The sequence below is a fragment of the Mesoplodon densirostris genome, assembly GCF_025265405.1.
Source record: "Mesoplodon densirostris isolate mMesDen1 chromosome Y unlocalized genomic scaffold, mMesDen1 primary haplotype SUPER_Y_unloc_1, whole genome shotgun sequence".
In the NCBI taxonomy this organism is placed as follows: Eukaryota; Metazoa; Chordata; class Mammalia; order Artiodactyla; family Ziphiidae; genus Mesoplodon; species Mesoplodon densirostris.
Window position 1 is genome coordinate 4,405,701 of NW_026778236.1, and position 15,725 is coordinate 4,421,425.

At 40.3% G+C, this 15,725-nt stretch overlaps 1 protein-coding gene across 1 annotated transcript in view; it reads left to right on the plus strand.

The window, feature by feature from the left end:
- The first annotated feature begins 1,327 nt into the window (after positions 1-1,327).
- Positions 1,328-15,725, plus strand: part of LOC132482984 (BCL-6 corepressor-like) — a 69,228-nt gene continuing 54,830 nt past the window's right edge. The window contains 2 exon segments of the mRNA XM_060088249.1: positions 1,328-1,345; positions 15,188-15,310. Coding sequence (XP_059944232.1) covers positions 1,328-1,345; positions 15,188-15,310 — 141 coding nt within the window.

Below are 15,725 nucleotides of genomic sequence, written 5' to 3' on the forward strand. Positions count from 1 at the left end.
ATGGTGGTGGACAAAGAGGAATATCTTTCTACTTTGTTGTCATGGGGAGTGTATATTGCTTGTGGTTCTGTTGCTTAGGTGGAGCAGGGCCTAGTGGACAAGGACTGAACTGAAAGAAGTACTGCTTCTGGAAGGAATAAATGGTAATTATTGCCTTTTAATTTGGGATGCTTTATTATTTTTTTTTTTTTCTGGAGGAGACCAAGGGAATATGGCACTTGTAGGGTGGATTAGCAGGTGCCTGACAACCCTAGAGGCACACTTAAATTCCAGCCTGGTTTGCCTGCAGAGTCTGTTTGCCTCTGTTTGAGCCCAGCCCAGCATTCCAGTTTTTATTGGGAGGCTCACACATAGATGAAGCTTGTGTGGGATCAGGCAGGGCAGGGAAGAGTGGGATGCAGTGCTTCTCAAACTCCAGCATTGCCGGGATGGTCCTCATGACATTGCTTCATGGAGGGCAGTGGGTTCACTCTTCTCCCACTGTCCTAAGGAGGAAAGGCCTTTTGTTTGTTAGGCCTCAGGTCAGATTGGTGCCCTGGGAGCCTCAGATGGGAAGGAAGGTGGTGCTTTCAGCAAATACACACCTTCTTCTTGCTTCAGGGCCCTAGCCACTCCCTCACATGGTTAGGGCCTGGAATGGAGGCAGATGCTGACTTGGGCTGCCACAATTTCTTTGCCAATGTCTATGGCCTGTGGGAGTCTGTCTGTTTTGCAACTGTGTACCTTGCTGACTCCTAGGTGGTGGCCACCATGATGAGAAGCATCTGGGGCTGGAGTGATGGACTCCTCAGTTTGCCCAGGGGAGTGAGTGATCCATTGACCTCTTTAAAGTCAGGCCAGGCTTGCTGGTTGTCCCCAAGGTGTTCCTCGGGAGGAATATCTGATTTTTTGTTGAGTAAGAGTTCATTGAGGATAACAGAAAGTAGAATGTTCTTCCTTTATTTTTTAAAATTAATTATTTATTCATTAACATCTTTATTGACGTATAATTGCTTTACAATGGTGTGTTAGTTTCTGCCTTATAATAGAGTGAATCGAACTGTGTCTCCCAAGCTAACACTGGCACTCGGCACCTCTGTGTTGCACACTCGGTGATTGGATGTGGGAAGTCAGGTTGGAGAAGGTCCTAACAGGACAAAATATAATTTGTGAGCTAAAAGACAGGAGGCGAACAGTGATCAGTTTACCCTGATTTAGGGTTAGGGGACAATTTAGATGGTGATCGTCATATTGATTTACATGCAGTGGTCATGCTAAAATTAAAGACCATAAGTGAAATTAAATTTGTTTAGGTGCAAACAGAGGGGAGTGGATAATTCAGGTCAAGATGGCAGAGGCAGAGCAGGTGAGAGGTCCAAGAACTTCTGGTGGTCACAACTTTGGGAGCAGTCTTTGCCCTGTGCAAATTTGGGGGTGGTGGTGTAGGGGATGTTTATAGGATCCTAGGATGCATCTTTTGGCACCATTTCTGGCACTCCTCTTGCCCGATCTAATTTCTTTTGTTCTGCTGAGCACTCGCAGTATGCCGAGGGGACCAAAAACTTGGATCTTAAGAATTAAATTTTAAAAAAGCAGCCCCTTCCTCTTCCCATTTCCCTGCCCCCTCCCCTCCACTCTCTGGCTTAAGATCTTTAGAAGAGAATGCAGTACTCTTAAGGGTACACCACAGGCGAGGTGCAGAAGGCTCAAACCGTTGGAAGCTGAGAGAGTTCCTCCCCAGAGGCAGAGATCCCAGGTTAGGCTTGACAGAGATAGCTTAAGGAAGCCACTGGCTCCAGGTGGCCCCATTAAGATTCAGGCTGCAGACCCCCAACTCGTGGTGCTGGGGGCAGGGAGTAGTCACCCCCGAGATCGTAAGGACCTGCAAGGAGTGGTAAAGGAGCTGTAGGGAAGCTAGATGCTCTGCCTGAGTTGCCGAGGCTGAAAAGTTTAAAAGAAAGACTGGTAGCCAGGGGCTACCTGGTCACGGGGATGTGCTCAGGTACCCACTCCTCACCTTCTCCCTTTGTTTTATCAGTGTTTAAGCCTGGCACCACCATCACACTCTGGCTGAGGATTCTCTTAATGGAAAATTAATTGCTTAGATCGATGGGTCATATTCCTACAGATTGTTTCTCCATTCCTTACTGCCTCTAATTCCCTCCGAGATTGGCTAGGTCGGTCTGTTTAGTTGAAACTCTCCTTTGAGGATATTCCTCTGGGCTTGCTGCATTCACTTTATTATAATTATTTGCATTCATTTTAAAGGATTCCATAATCCTTTCAAAGCGATGTCCTACTGCAGAGGCCAGAATGGCTGTGGTTTGTTTGATAAGGATTAAATCTGCATGTTATGATGATTCGGTATGGTTTTCAATAAAGTGTGACAGAGATTGTTGTTTTATTGTTAGGGTTTTTTTTTTTTTTTTTTGCAGTAAGCGGGCCTCTCACTGTTGTGGCCTCTCCCGTTGCGGAGCACAGGCTCCGGACGCGCAGGCTCAGCGGCCATGGCTCATGGGCCCAGGCGCTCCGCGGCATGTAGGATACTCCCGGACCAGGGCACAAACCCATGTCCCCAGCATCGGCAGGCGGACCCACAACCACTGAGCCACCAGGGAAGCCCCTATTGTTAGGTATTTTAAAAAAGTTACTAGCATGAGAAAATCTGGTCTGTATTCTTTGAAAATTACCAATGAGTGTTTGGCAGACTATTGTAAAAATATTGTTTTACCTTCTGTCATGGAAGCTTAGACCTACAGACACTATATCTGTACAGTTTTTCTTGCTTATAGCTACTAGGGAAATAAAAGGGCATTTCTTCCCTCAAATAATTACTTTTTTAAAAAACATTTTTATTGGAGTAAAATTGCTTTACAGTGTTGTGTTAGTTTCTGCTGTATAACAAAGTGAATCGGCTGTATGCATACATATATAACCATATCCCCTCCCTGTTGCGTCTCCCTCCCACCCTCCCTATTCCACCCCTCTAGGTGGTCACAAAGCACCAAGCTGATCTCCCTGTGCTATGCAGCTGTTTCCGACTACCTATCTATTTTACATTTCATAGTGTATATTATACTATTTCTACTTTGAGCTGTAGAAATAATGCCCCAATGCTACTTATCCTTATCCATTTGAAGAGATTTTTATCAGTAACAAAGCTCTTCTGTGTATCACTTCTCCCAACTCTCACCCCTTTTCCATCTCTAACTGCACGGATATTCTTAATGCAAAGCAGGCACACTGTCCTTTTTTAATGTGATGTAAAATGCTGTTAATAAAACAGTAAATACAAAGGATGAAGGCTGCTAGTTCCAAAAGTGTTTGGGTGGAATTACCTTGGCACTTGTCATGTGTTTATGAAAGGGCAGACTAGTTTAATGTGGCACAGTTTGGATGTTTTTGTCCAAACATAATTTATTTCCTAAATGATGTAGGCCTAGAGCTAATCAAATATTCATTTGTATGCAAGTGAGTTTTTAAGTAAAAGCAAAAATTGGAACATATTCTGACTTGCTCAACTGTACCCTCAGCCTCTGTTGCTAGGGAAAACAAGTAGACTCTTGATTGAAAGTAATCACATGCCATTGCATTGCCCACCTTCACCCCTTCTGAGGGCACTTGGGCAAAGTTAAGCCAGGCTACACACTGTGGAATTCATGCAGTTAGTACATCCTGTCCATATACTGCCTCTAGAACAGTGAGTTAAGATGGGATTAAAACTCACTTATTCCCAAAACAATGTCCATAAAGGCTGTGGATTCTTTAGAGAGGGACTAGGAATTTGTGCATAAGGAAGCTATACTTCTAATGTAAAGTTTATAATGAAAAGTAATGCCCTTTCTTAAGTTGTAAAATTTGCCTTGTATAATTATTTAGTTAAAAGTTTACTTAAGGATCGATGTCATGTAATGTGCACTAATGATGCTGATTTTGGAAATATTCAACTTAGTAAAAAATCACTAAGGAGACATTTTGATTCATGGGGGCACCAGTTAATATTCAGTGAGATGGACACTTTCTAATTTCAAGAGACAGGGCTGTAGAGGGATAGATGTGCCTGGCTTCTGAAACATGGCATACATAGAGAGCTACAGGCTTCCCTCCTTCCACTCTAGTATTGTCAGGGCAAGCCAGCTCCTACTTTGCTGAGTTTAGAAATCAACCTTGGAAGTCTGAACAAACTTTATCCTCATCTGAGGAAATGCGTGAGGGAAAGTTACTTCCCCAAGTTACCAAAAGAAGAAATTTCTGAGGGAAGGCTGATAATCCTACAGAAATCTATGGGAAATAATGGTGCTCTTTTTCTTTGACAGAGACCACTAATTTCTTCCTTGACTAGCCTTGCTGGAGACTGGGGAGTGGATGAGGGAGAATCTTTTGTTCAGGAGAAACCTGCCAGCTGCTGAGCTCAGCTAAATAGGGACTGCTATTATGGTCTGATCTCCAAGTGTATTGTTAGTCTCTACATACTGTATTGTATGTCATAAGAGGGAAATGTGAAGGGTGTTTACAGTGAGTCCAAATAATGTAATAGTTTGCTGCAGGAGCAGTGGTGTGTTTCCTCTACTGGACGTTTAAACAAAGCACTTATATGCAGTGTGGAGGAGGTGCAGAGATGGCTTCCTCTGATGAGACAAAGCTCAGCTGAGCCCCTTCCCCTAAACACAGATATTTATGGCTTCCCAGGATTGGCACAGAGGTGTGGGATAGTTAGTTGGTTGTGGTTTAGGAAACTTGTTAGGAAAAGATGATGGAAAAAGGCCTACTTGGTCATGAGCATTACTGTCTTGGAGAGGTTTGGCCAGGATTCATGGACCTGGGTCCTCAGGTCCTTATCACAGAGTTTCTAAGATTTTGGATATAACTTTAAGTCCTAAGTAAGTTTGTTGGAAAAAAATGTGGTATTAACCAAAGACATTTTGGAAATTGCAGAGTCTCTGGAGGTCATTATTCCACTCTGAAATGGCCCTGTTTTCAGACAGTCTCGAAAAAGGTAGGTGCTGTGTTCTGTGCACTTGGCATGGTTTCCCAGATTGGAAATACAAGCGTGCAGGTTCAGGACCCAAAGGGGGATTTGAAGGGAAAGGGTGTTAGTTGGATTTTGATTATCTACATCCTTTCTTAGCCTTCGCATTTTCAAGATCACATTTACCTTCAGTTATAGGATGCAGAGGTACAATCCTGAGGTCAGCTTGCTATACCTTCTACTCAGTGACTTACTAGATTCCCACAGGACTGCAGGAAGGCACCAGGGTGGGATGAATAGCAGTTGGTGGCAGCAGTTGCCCAGTCAGTTGTTGAAATGCCTAGCTAGCCAAAGCAGACAAGCTTGGGATGTCTAGGAACTTGGGCCTCTCTCTGGGATGTTCTGTAGAAAGATGTGTTTAAAAATTCACCCTCTAGGAATTCCAGGGTTGAAGCCTTCACAGCCCTGGCCCCTGCGTTTGTAGGATCATTTTTAGATGACTTAATTCTTCATCCTGCCCTTCTATATGACTTTGGCTCTTGGGCTAACAACCAACAGGATACTTGCAAATCATTATCCCCTAACCCAGCGGTCCCGAACCTTTTTGTCACCAGGGACCAATTTTGTGGAAGACAGTTTTTCCACGGAGCGGGGCGGGGTGGGATGGTTCCTGGGCATTACATGTACTGTGCACTTTCTTTCTATTATTATTACACTGTAATATATAATGAAATAATTATACAACTCACCGTAATGTACAATCGCTGGGAGCCCTGAGCTTGTTTTCACTTGCTACTCACTGATAAGGTTTTGATATGAGTCTTCAAGCAGTTGATTTATTATAGTCTCTGTGCAGTCAAACCTCTGTGCTAATGATAATCTGTATTTGCAGCCACTCCCCAGCGCTAGCATAACCACCTCAGATCATCAGGAATTAGATTCTCATAAGGAGCGCGCAACATAGGTCCCTTGCGTGTGTAGTTCACAGTACAATTTGTGCTCCTATGAGAATCTAATGCTGCTGCTCATCTGACAGGATGCAGAGCTCAGGAGGTAATGTGAGCGATAGAAAGCGGCTGTAAATACAGATGGAGCTTCGCTGGCTCACCTGCTGCTCACCTCCTGCTGTGCAGCCTGTTCCTGGGAAGCTGGGGACGCCTGCCCTAACTCACTTTTCAGGTCCAGTCCTCTGGAGTTATAATGTGGATTTTCACATCTGGCTGAGTCCCTAGTGGGGATCTGGGCAGTGCTTCTTGAGTGATATATGTACATTGGTGCCACTTGTATAAATTGGTCTCTTTTTATTGTATATCACTTTGTGTGGGGAGGTTACTTTCAAAAAGGTGGAAAGATAAACAACCCTGCAGCTCTAAAACAAAGGCAGTCTTTTCCTCTTTCCAGCTGGGCTGTCTAGGATTAGATTTGTGAGAAGGGAGTGGGGTTGGCTTTTTCTTTCCCCCCAAGAAATAGCAAATTGTACAAAAATAATTTTCTTTAATGGTATACAGTGTATTCGTCACCTGTTATAATGCTCTAAGGCTGGGACTTTTACATTTATTACTAGCTCACTCACATCTGCTTTATGCTGTTTGAAGCCTTTTAACCTCTATTGTATCTAGTCCTATGGAGCAAACAGGAAATTAACCTCTGAATAGCTACAAAAATCAGGGGTCCCAGGATACTGCAGTTGTTTTAGGGCTTTGAGGTGTTCAGAGTTCCAAGAGTGAGCAGCACACATGTGGGTTTTATTATTTCTTGTAAACAAAAGTGGGTGTAACGTTTACCTTATCACCAGCCTTCCCAGATGCCACATAATCTGCAAGGAAACTGCAGATCGCAGAACTCCTGCAGGGAAAGTTCCTGTGTGCTTCTCTCTCTCTCTCTCTTTTTTTTTTTTTTTTTTTTTTTGCGGTTCGCAGACCTCTCACTGTTGTGGCATCTCCCGCTGCGGAGCACAGGCTCCGGACGCACACGCTCAGCGGCCATGGCTCACGGGCCTAGCCTCTCCACGGCATGTGGGATCTTCCAGGACCGGGACACGAACCCGTGTCCCCTGCATCGACAGGCGGACTCTCAACCTCTGCGCCACCAGGGAAGCCCCGTTTGCGTTTTTGAAATATGGTTGATTCATCATGTTTGATAAATGTTTCCTCTGCTGGAACCTCTCCTGTTGAGAGACCCCAACACCCAAATGCCTTCAGTCTGAAATATGTACGTGGTTCCCTGAAAGACTGGTATGTGGCACAATGTAAGAGAAGTGAAGAGAACAGTGCAGTGACCTGGGGAGGTCAGCAGTGAAAAAGGTACTTCCTAAGTGATAGGTGAGCTTGGAGAGGTTTTGTTTTGGGTGGAGGTGCCACTGGCAGTCCCAGTTTGGCAGTAGCTCTTTAAGTAGATTCCTACTAGCACCTTTCACCCAGAACTTTCCATGGCCCTGCATCGCCCTCCCCCAACAGTTGATTATGTTTGACTGGCATCCCTGGGGATTAAGACTTTAGTATGGTACAAAAGAAGCCCAGGGTGATGGCATAGAGGAGTCTGAAGAGCCCATTCCATTTGGTGGACTTTGTGGCATTTCCCAGGAGATCTTGGGTTTTATGGTTGTCTCTGTGCAGTGATGTGTGTGGACTTGCATTGCCATCCACCTAAAGTTTCTTCTTATCACATATTCTGGCGGAGACTCAGGACAAAGGAACTTGGACCAGAGAAGCTGGTTGGTGCGTACCAGGTGTGGGGGAAACTGAGCCTGGTTTGGGGAAGGAGAGGAGAAGGGAGGTGGGAAGAGGAGGATAGCCCACCCCCTTCTCTTACCCTTGTGGAATGCCAGGTTCACTCTAAACTGTGGTACCTGTCTACTTGTAATGGCCGATCTTCTCTTTTTCCTGAACTCCTCCTCTATTTCACCAGAAATTATGGCGGGCAATGGCACTGTTGTTTGCTCAACAGACCTTGACTTTTAAGCAGTTCACAAAAAACTCATGAAGTAGTAAAAATGATGAAAGCTTAGGTGTATGTAGTCCACAGCAGGATCCAACAACAGATGCTTTTCAATTTTTTTCTTTATGTTCCTTTACTTTCTATATTAAGCCACTCAGAATATTTTCCTTTTGTTAGATTGCACTTTGTGATCTGCCTACCACTAGTTACAGCCTTCCCTCAACTTGATTTGTACATTTGGAAGATGCAGTAAAGCTCATGGGGCCCTCCAAAACCTTTATTGATACCTAGTTGGTTTTGGGTGGGGGGATTCATTGGCTACCCTGTTGTAAACCCTTTGAAAAAGGAAACTTTCCATAGGGAGGTTTCTTCAGAAGCCTGCTACAGTGATCACCTCTCTGAACATTTCTGCCTCTTGTCAGGCTCCTTTTCTTTCTTCAGCTTCATTGCTGACCTCTATGCATGGTACGCATGTGTATGTGGATATTGATTAATAGATACTGTTTTGTAGGTTAAGAGGTTGATGGGGGACAAAAGATGTAGTTAGGACAAAGAAATGCAAGATAGCTATGCTTCTAGGTTCAACTTTCCAAAGTGCTCTTACAGCCTCCTACTTGCCTTCCTGAGTACCCTGTTTCCGCTGACACTTTCTTTTGTCTGCTCCTCTGTTTCATTTATAAAAACACACATTTGTATATTTTTCCTACTAATAAAGGAAATGTATTGACTTAGGAAACAGTGGCATTTGTAGAAACTGTGTGTCTTCTTAGGAGAAATGTCTATTCATATCCATTGCCCATTCTTTACTGAAGTAAAATTGATATATAATATAAATTTTGGGTGTACAACATTGGGTAATTTGAAATCTGTATACACTACAAAGTGATCACCACTAAAGGTCTAGTTACCATCCATCACCATACAGTTGACCACCTTCACCATTTTGCCCACCTCCAACACCATTTCCCTCTGATAAGCACCAGTCAATTCTCTGTATCTGTGAGTTTGTTTTTGTTTTGTTTTGTTTGTTCATTTGTTTTGTTTAGATTCTACATGAGTGTTTGGCTTTGACTGACTTATTTAACATAATACCCTCAAAGTCCATTCATATTGTCCCAAATGGCAAGATTTCTTTTTTTTTAATGGCTGAGTAGTATTTGATATGTATATATCAAATAAACACACACACACACACACACACACACGCTTTTCTTCATTCATCTTCATTCCTCCATACATGTATGGATACTTAAGTTGTTTCCATGGCTGGGCTATTGTAAATAATGCTGCCATGAGCATAGGCATGCATATATCTTTTCTGATTATTGTTTTGGGTTTTTAAAAATAAATACCCAGGATTTGCAAGACCATAGGGTAATTGTATTCTTAATTTTTTGAGAAGTCCATACTGTCTTCAGTTGTGGCTGAACTAATTTACATTTACACCAGCAGTTTACAAGGGTTCCCTTATCTCCTCTCCAACATCTATTATTTCTTGTCTCTTTGATAATAGCCATTCTAACAGGTGTGAGGTAATAATCTTTCTAATTGTGGCTTTGATATGCATTTCCCTAATAACTAGTGATCTGGAGCATCTTTTCATGTACCTGATTATAAAAATGTCTTTGTTATAAAAATGTCTATTCATGTTCTGCCAGTTTTTTTTTTTAAAAAGAAGATGTTGGGGGTAGGAGTTAATTAATTAATTAATTAATTATTGCTGTGTTGGGTCTTCATTTCTGTGCGAGGGCTTTCTCTAGTTGTGGGACGCAGGGGCCACTCTTCATCACGGTGCGTGGGCCTCTCACTACCGCGGCTTCTCTTGTTGCGGAGCACAGGCTCCAGACGCGCAGGCTCAGTAGTTGTGGCTCATGGGCCTAGTTGCTCCACGGCATGTGGGATCCGCCCAGACCAGGGCTCGAACCTGTGTCCCCTGCATTAGCAGGCAGATTCTCAACCACTGTGCCACCAGGGAAGCCCCCTGCCAGTTTCAAAAATCAGGTTGTTTGGATTTTTTTGTTGCTGTATGATTTCCTTTATTTTGGATATTAACCCCTTATTGATATATGATTTGCAGATATCTTCTCCCATTCATGAGGTTGCCTTTTCATTTTGATGATAGTTTCCTTTGCTGTTCAGATACATTTCAGTTTGCTGTTGTCCCATTTGTTTATTTTTCCTTTAATTTCCCTTGCCTTTGGAGTCAGACTACAAAAACATGGCAGGCTAATTACCACACTTTTTTTTTTCTGGGAATGTTATGGTTTCAGATCTTACATTCAAGTCTTTAAAGAGTTAATTTTTGGTATGGTACAAGATAGTGGTCTAGTTTCTTTTCCTTTTTTCTTTTTGCACGTGGCAGTTCAGTTTTACAAACACCGTGGATTGAATAGACTGCCCTTTTTCCGTTGTACAGTGATCACCTGTAAATTAAATTGTAAATTTATACAATTTAATTTAATTTAATTTCCCTTGTAAATTAATTGTCTGTGTATATGTGGGTTTATTCTGGCTTAGTACTGATCCACTGATCTGTGTATCTGTTTTTCTGCCACTACCATGCTGTTTTGATTACCATGACTTTGTAATATAGTTTGAAACCAGGGAGTGTGATACCTAGAGCTTTGTTTTTCTTTCTCAATACTGATTTTGCTATTTGGGATATCTTCTGGTTCCATACAAATTTTAGAATTAACCGTTTTATTTCTATGAAAAATGCCATTGGAATTTTTATACGGATTGCATTGAATCTATAGATTGCCTTGGGCATTGTGGACATTTTAACAATATTAATTCTTCGAGTCCACGAGTAGGAAATATCTTTCCATTTAATGTGCCTTCTTTGGTTTCTTTCATCAGTGTCTTGTAGTGTTCAGTGTACAGACATTTCACTTCCTGGGTTAAATTTATTCCCAGATATTTTATTCTTTTTGATGCAATTGCATCAAACATATTTTCTTAATTTTTCTTTCTGATAGTTCATTATTAGTGTATACAGATGTCACAGATTTGTGTGTAGTGGTTTTGTATCCTGCAGACTTACTGAACTCATTTATTTGTTTTAATCGATTTTTGATGGAGTCTTTAGGGTTTTCTATATGTATTATCATGTCAGCTTCAAATAGTGACAATTTTACTTCTTTCTTTCTAATTTGGTTGCCTTTTATTTCTTTTTCTTGCTGTGTTGCTCTAAGACTTCCAATACTATGTTGAATAAGAGTGGCAAGAGTGGGCATTTGTCTTGTTCTTGATCTTACAGGAAAAACATTCAGCTTTTCACCATTGAGTTTGATGTTAACTATGGCTTTGTCATATATGACCCTTATGTGTTGAAGTTCATTCTTTCTGTACTCACTTTCTTGGGAGTTTTTATCATAAGTTAATGCTGAATTTTATCAAATGCTTTTCCCACATCTGTTAAGATGTTCCTATGATTTTTATACTTCATTTTATTAATGTGGTGTATCATGTTGATTTGCAGATGTTGACCATCCTTGCATTCCTGGAATAAATCCCACTTGAACGTGGTGTATGATCTTGTTAATATATTGCTGTATTCAGTTTTGCTAATACTTTTTTGAGGACTTTTGCATCTACATTCATCAGGAACATTAGCCTATAATTTTCCCTCCCTCCCTCCCTTCCTCCCTCTTGGTGGGAGGTGTCCTTGTCTGATTTTGGTATTGGGGTAATGCCAGTCTTGTAAAATGAGTTTGAAGCCCTCCCTCCTCTTCAGGTTTTTGGAAAAGTTTCAAAAGGGGTAATGCCAGTCTTGTAAAATGAGTTTGAAGCCATCCCTCCTTTTCAGGTTTTTGGAAAAGTTACATCTTTGTTTGGTAGAATTCACCAGTGAACCACTGTTTGTGGTCTTTTGTTTAAGGTTTTTTGATTTTTGATTTTAATTTTTGATCCCCTTACTAATACTTAGTTTATTCTTTTTTTTGCCATACGCGGGCCTCTCACTGTCGTGGCCTCTCCTGTTGCAGAGCACAGGCTCCAGATGTGCAGGCTCAGCGGCCATGGCTCATGGGCCCAGCCTCTCTGCGGCATGTGGGATCTTCCCGGACCGGGGCACAAACCCGTGTCCCCTGCATCGGCAGGCGGACTCTCAACCACTGTGCCACCAGGGAAGCCTTATTCTTTTTTTTTTTTTTTTTTTTTTTTTTTTTTTCCTTTTTGCGGTATGCGGGCCTCTCACTGTTGTGGCCTCCCCCGTCGCAGAGCACAGGCTCCGGACGCGCAGGCTCCGGACGCGCAGGCTCAGCGGCCATGGCTCACGGGCCCAGCCGCTCCGCGGCATATGGGATCCTCCCAGACCGGGGCACGAACCCGTATCCCCTGCATCGGCAGGCGGACTCTCAACCACTTGCGCCACCAGGGAGGCCCGGGAAGCCTTATTCTTGTTTTCTATTTTCTCATTATCCAGTCTTGGAAGATTATATGCTTCTAGAATTTGTCCATTTATTCTAGGTTGTCTAATTTGTTGGCATATGATTGTTCATAGTAGTCCCTTTTATCATCCTTTGTATTTTTTGTGGTATCAGTTGTAACTTCTCTTTCATTTCATAATTTATTTAAGCCCTCTCTTTTTCTTGATAAGTCTAGCCAAAGGTTTGTCAATTTTATTTTTTTAAAAAAACACAGCCCTTAGTTTTATTAATCTTTTATGTTTTCTTTTGAGTTTCTATCACACTTATTTCCACTCTGATCTTTTTTTTTTCTTCCTTCTAGAAACTTTGGGCTTTGTTTTTCTTTTTTCTATTTCCTTGATGTGTAAAGTTAGGTTGTTTGAGAGTTTTCTTGTTGCTTGAGTTAGGTATTTTATTGTTATGAACTTTCCTCTTAGAACTGCTTTTGCTGCAACCTATAGATTTTGGTATGTTGTATTTCTGTTTTCATTTGTCTCTAGGTACTTAGTTTATATGTATTTAAAGTATTACTGATAGGTGTGTACTTATGCACTGCCATTTTTGTTAATTGTGTTCTGACTGTTTTTGTAGTTGATCTCTGTTCCTTTCATCTCTTTCTGTCTTCCATTGTGTTTTTGACGGTTTTCTTTAGCGTGATGTTTAGGTTCCTTTGTTATTTTCTTTTAACCATTTCTTAAATTGAAATACAGTTAGTTTACAGTGTTGTGTTAGTTTCAAGTGTACAACAAAGTGGTTCAGTTATATATATATGTTATATATATTATATGTTCTTTTTCAGATTTTTTTCCATTTTAGGTTATTACAAGAGATTGACTGTAGTCCCCTGTGGTATACAGTAGATCTTTTGTAATTTATCTATTTTATATATAATAGTGTGTATGTATTAATCCCAACCTCCTAATTTATCTCCCCACAACAGTGATATCCCTTTGGTAACCATGAGTTTGTTTTCTGTGTTTGTGAGTCTGTTTCTTTTTGGTAAATAAGTTCATTTGTATCGTTACTTTAGATTCCACATATAAGTGATCTAATATGAAATTTGTCTTTCTCTGTCTGACTTACTGTATTTGATATGATAATCTCTAGGTCCATCCATGTAGCTGCAAATGGCATTATTTCATTCTTTTTTATGGCTGAGTAATATTCCATTGTGTGTGTGTGTGTGTGTGTGTGTGTGTGTGTGTGTGTGTACACACCACATCTTCTTTAACCATTCATCTGTTGATGGACATTTAAGTTGCTTCCGTGTCTTGGCTATTTGTAACATGTGACAGGATTTTTTTAGTTTTTAAGGCTGAATAATATTCCATATGTGTATATAACACAGTTTATCCATTCATCTATTGAGAAATGGATAATGGTTTCCTCTTTTAGGCTCTTATGAATAATGCTCCAAGGATGATGGTTGTGCAAATGTCTTTTTAAGACTCTGCCTTCTGTTCTTTTGGATATATATTTAGCTATAGGTAATTTAATTTTTAATTTTTTGAGGAACCTCCATATTGTTTTCTGTAGAACTTGCATCATTTACTTTCTCCAAAACAGTACAGGAGGGTTCCAGTTACTCCATATCCTCACCAACATTTGTTATTTTCTATTTTTTGCTTGTTTTTTGGTTTTTTTTAAATGGCCGTCCTAATGGATGTGAAATGCTAGCTCATTGTGGCTTGTATATGTATATGTATATCATTTTGGAGAAATGTCTGTTCAAGCTGGTTCCACATTTTAAAAGTTGCTTTTTTTATTGCTAAATTGTTGAAGTTCTTTGTATTTTCTGGATATTAACCCTTTATCAGATATACAATCTGCGAATATGTTTCCCATTTTATAGGTTTCTTTTTTACTGTGTTGACTATGTCCTTTGATACAGAGATGTTTTTCACTGATTTAGTTCCATTATCTATTTTGGTGTCAGATCCAGGAAATTATTGTCAACTCTAACGAAGCCTTCCTATATTTTCTTCTAGGAGTATAGTTTGGGGTTTTATGTTTAACTGTTTAATCCATTTAATTTAATTTTTGAATATGTTATAAGATAAGGGTCCAGCTTTATTCTTTTGCATGTGAATTCCAGTTTTCCAACACCATTTGTCGAGGAGACTGTTATGTACCCAGTGTGGTTTTGACACTGTTGTTGAAGATCAACTGATCATATAAATATGAGGGTTTATTTCTGGGCTTTCTATCTGTTCTGTTGGTCTGTTTCTTTCCTTGTACTGGTGCCACACTACATTGATTACCGTAGCTTTGTAATATGTTTTAAATCCATAAAGTGTAAGTCCTCCAACTTTCTTCTTCCTTTTCAAGTTTGTTTGGGCTTTTTGGAGTTTCTTGAGAATCCATATAATTTTAGGATTTTAAAAATATTTCTGAAAAAAATGCTGTTGGGATTTTGAGAGAGATTGTGTTGAATGTGCAGGTTGTTTTGAGAAGTACCGATATCTTAACAATATTAAGTCTTCCAATTCATGAACATAGAATATCTTTCAATATATTGTATCTTTTTTCTTTCAGCAGTGTTTTGTAGTTTTAGCATACAAGTCATTTGCTTCCTTTGTTAAGTATTGTGTTGTTTTTAATGCTGTTGTAATATAATTTCTTTGTTAATTGCCTTTTATGATTATTTATTGTTAGTGTACAGAAAAATCCAGCTGACGTTTGTGTGTTGATTTTATATCTTCAGCACTGCTGAAAATTCATTTACTATTTCTAACAGCCCTTTTCTTGGTGATGTAGGGCTTTCTGCATAGAAGATTATGTCATCTATGAACAGAGAAATTCTATTTCTTTATATCCAATTTGGATCACTTTTGTTGCTATTTTTCCCTTGATTATTTTGTCTCACTTTGACGTTCAATACTGTGTTGAATAGAGGGAAGAGAGCGGACATCCTTGTCTTGTACCTTTCTTGTTCCTGTGGAAACGCTTCCAGTCTTTCACCATTGAGTATGAAGTCAACTGTGGACTTTTCATATTTGGCTTCTATATTGTTCAGGTAGTTTCCTTCTATTTCCCATTGAATTCTCTTTATTTTAAAATAGTGTTGAATTTTGTCAAAGCTTTTTCTGCATCAGTCAAGATGATTATGTTTTTTTCTTCATTCTGGTAAGGTGTTTACATTGATGGTTCAATATGTTGAGCCATGCTGGCATCCAAGAATCAATCTCATGTAACTTGTCATACAGCATAATCCTATAAAAATGTCATCAAGCTGTAATCTAGTGTTTTGCTAAAATTTTTTGTACAAATATTCACTAGGGATAGTTGTAGTTATTGTTTTTGCAGTGTGTCTCATGTGCATGAGACAGTGTTGCTCTAACAGAATGAATTTGGAAGTCTTCCCTTCTCTTCAACTTTTGTTAGAGTTTGAGGAGGACTGGTGTTAAATCTTTTTAAATTGCTTGGTAATA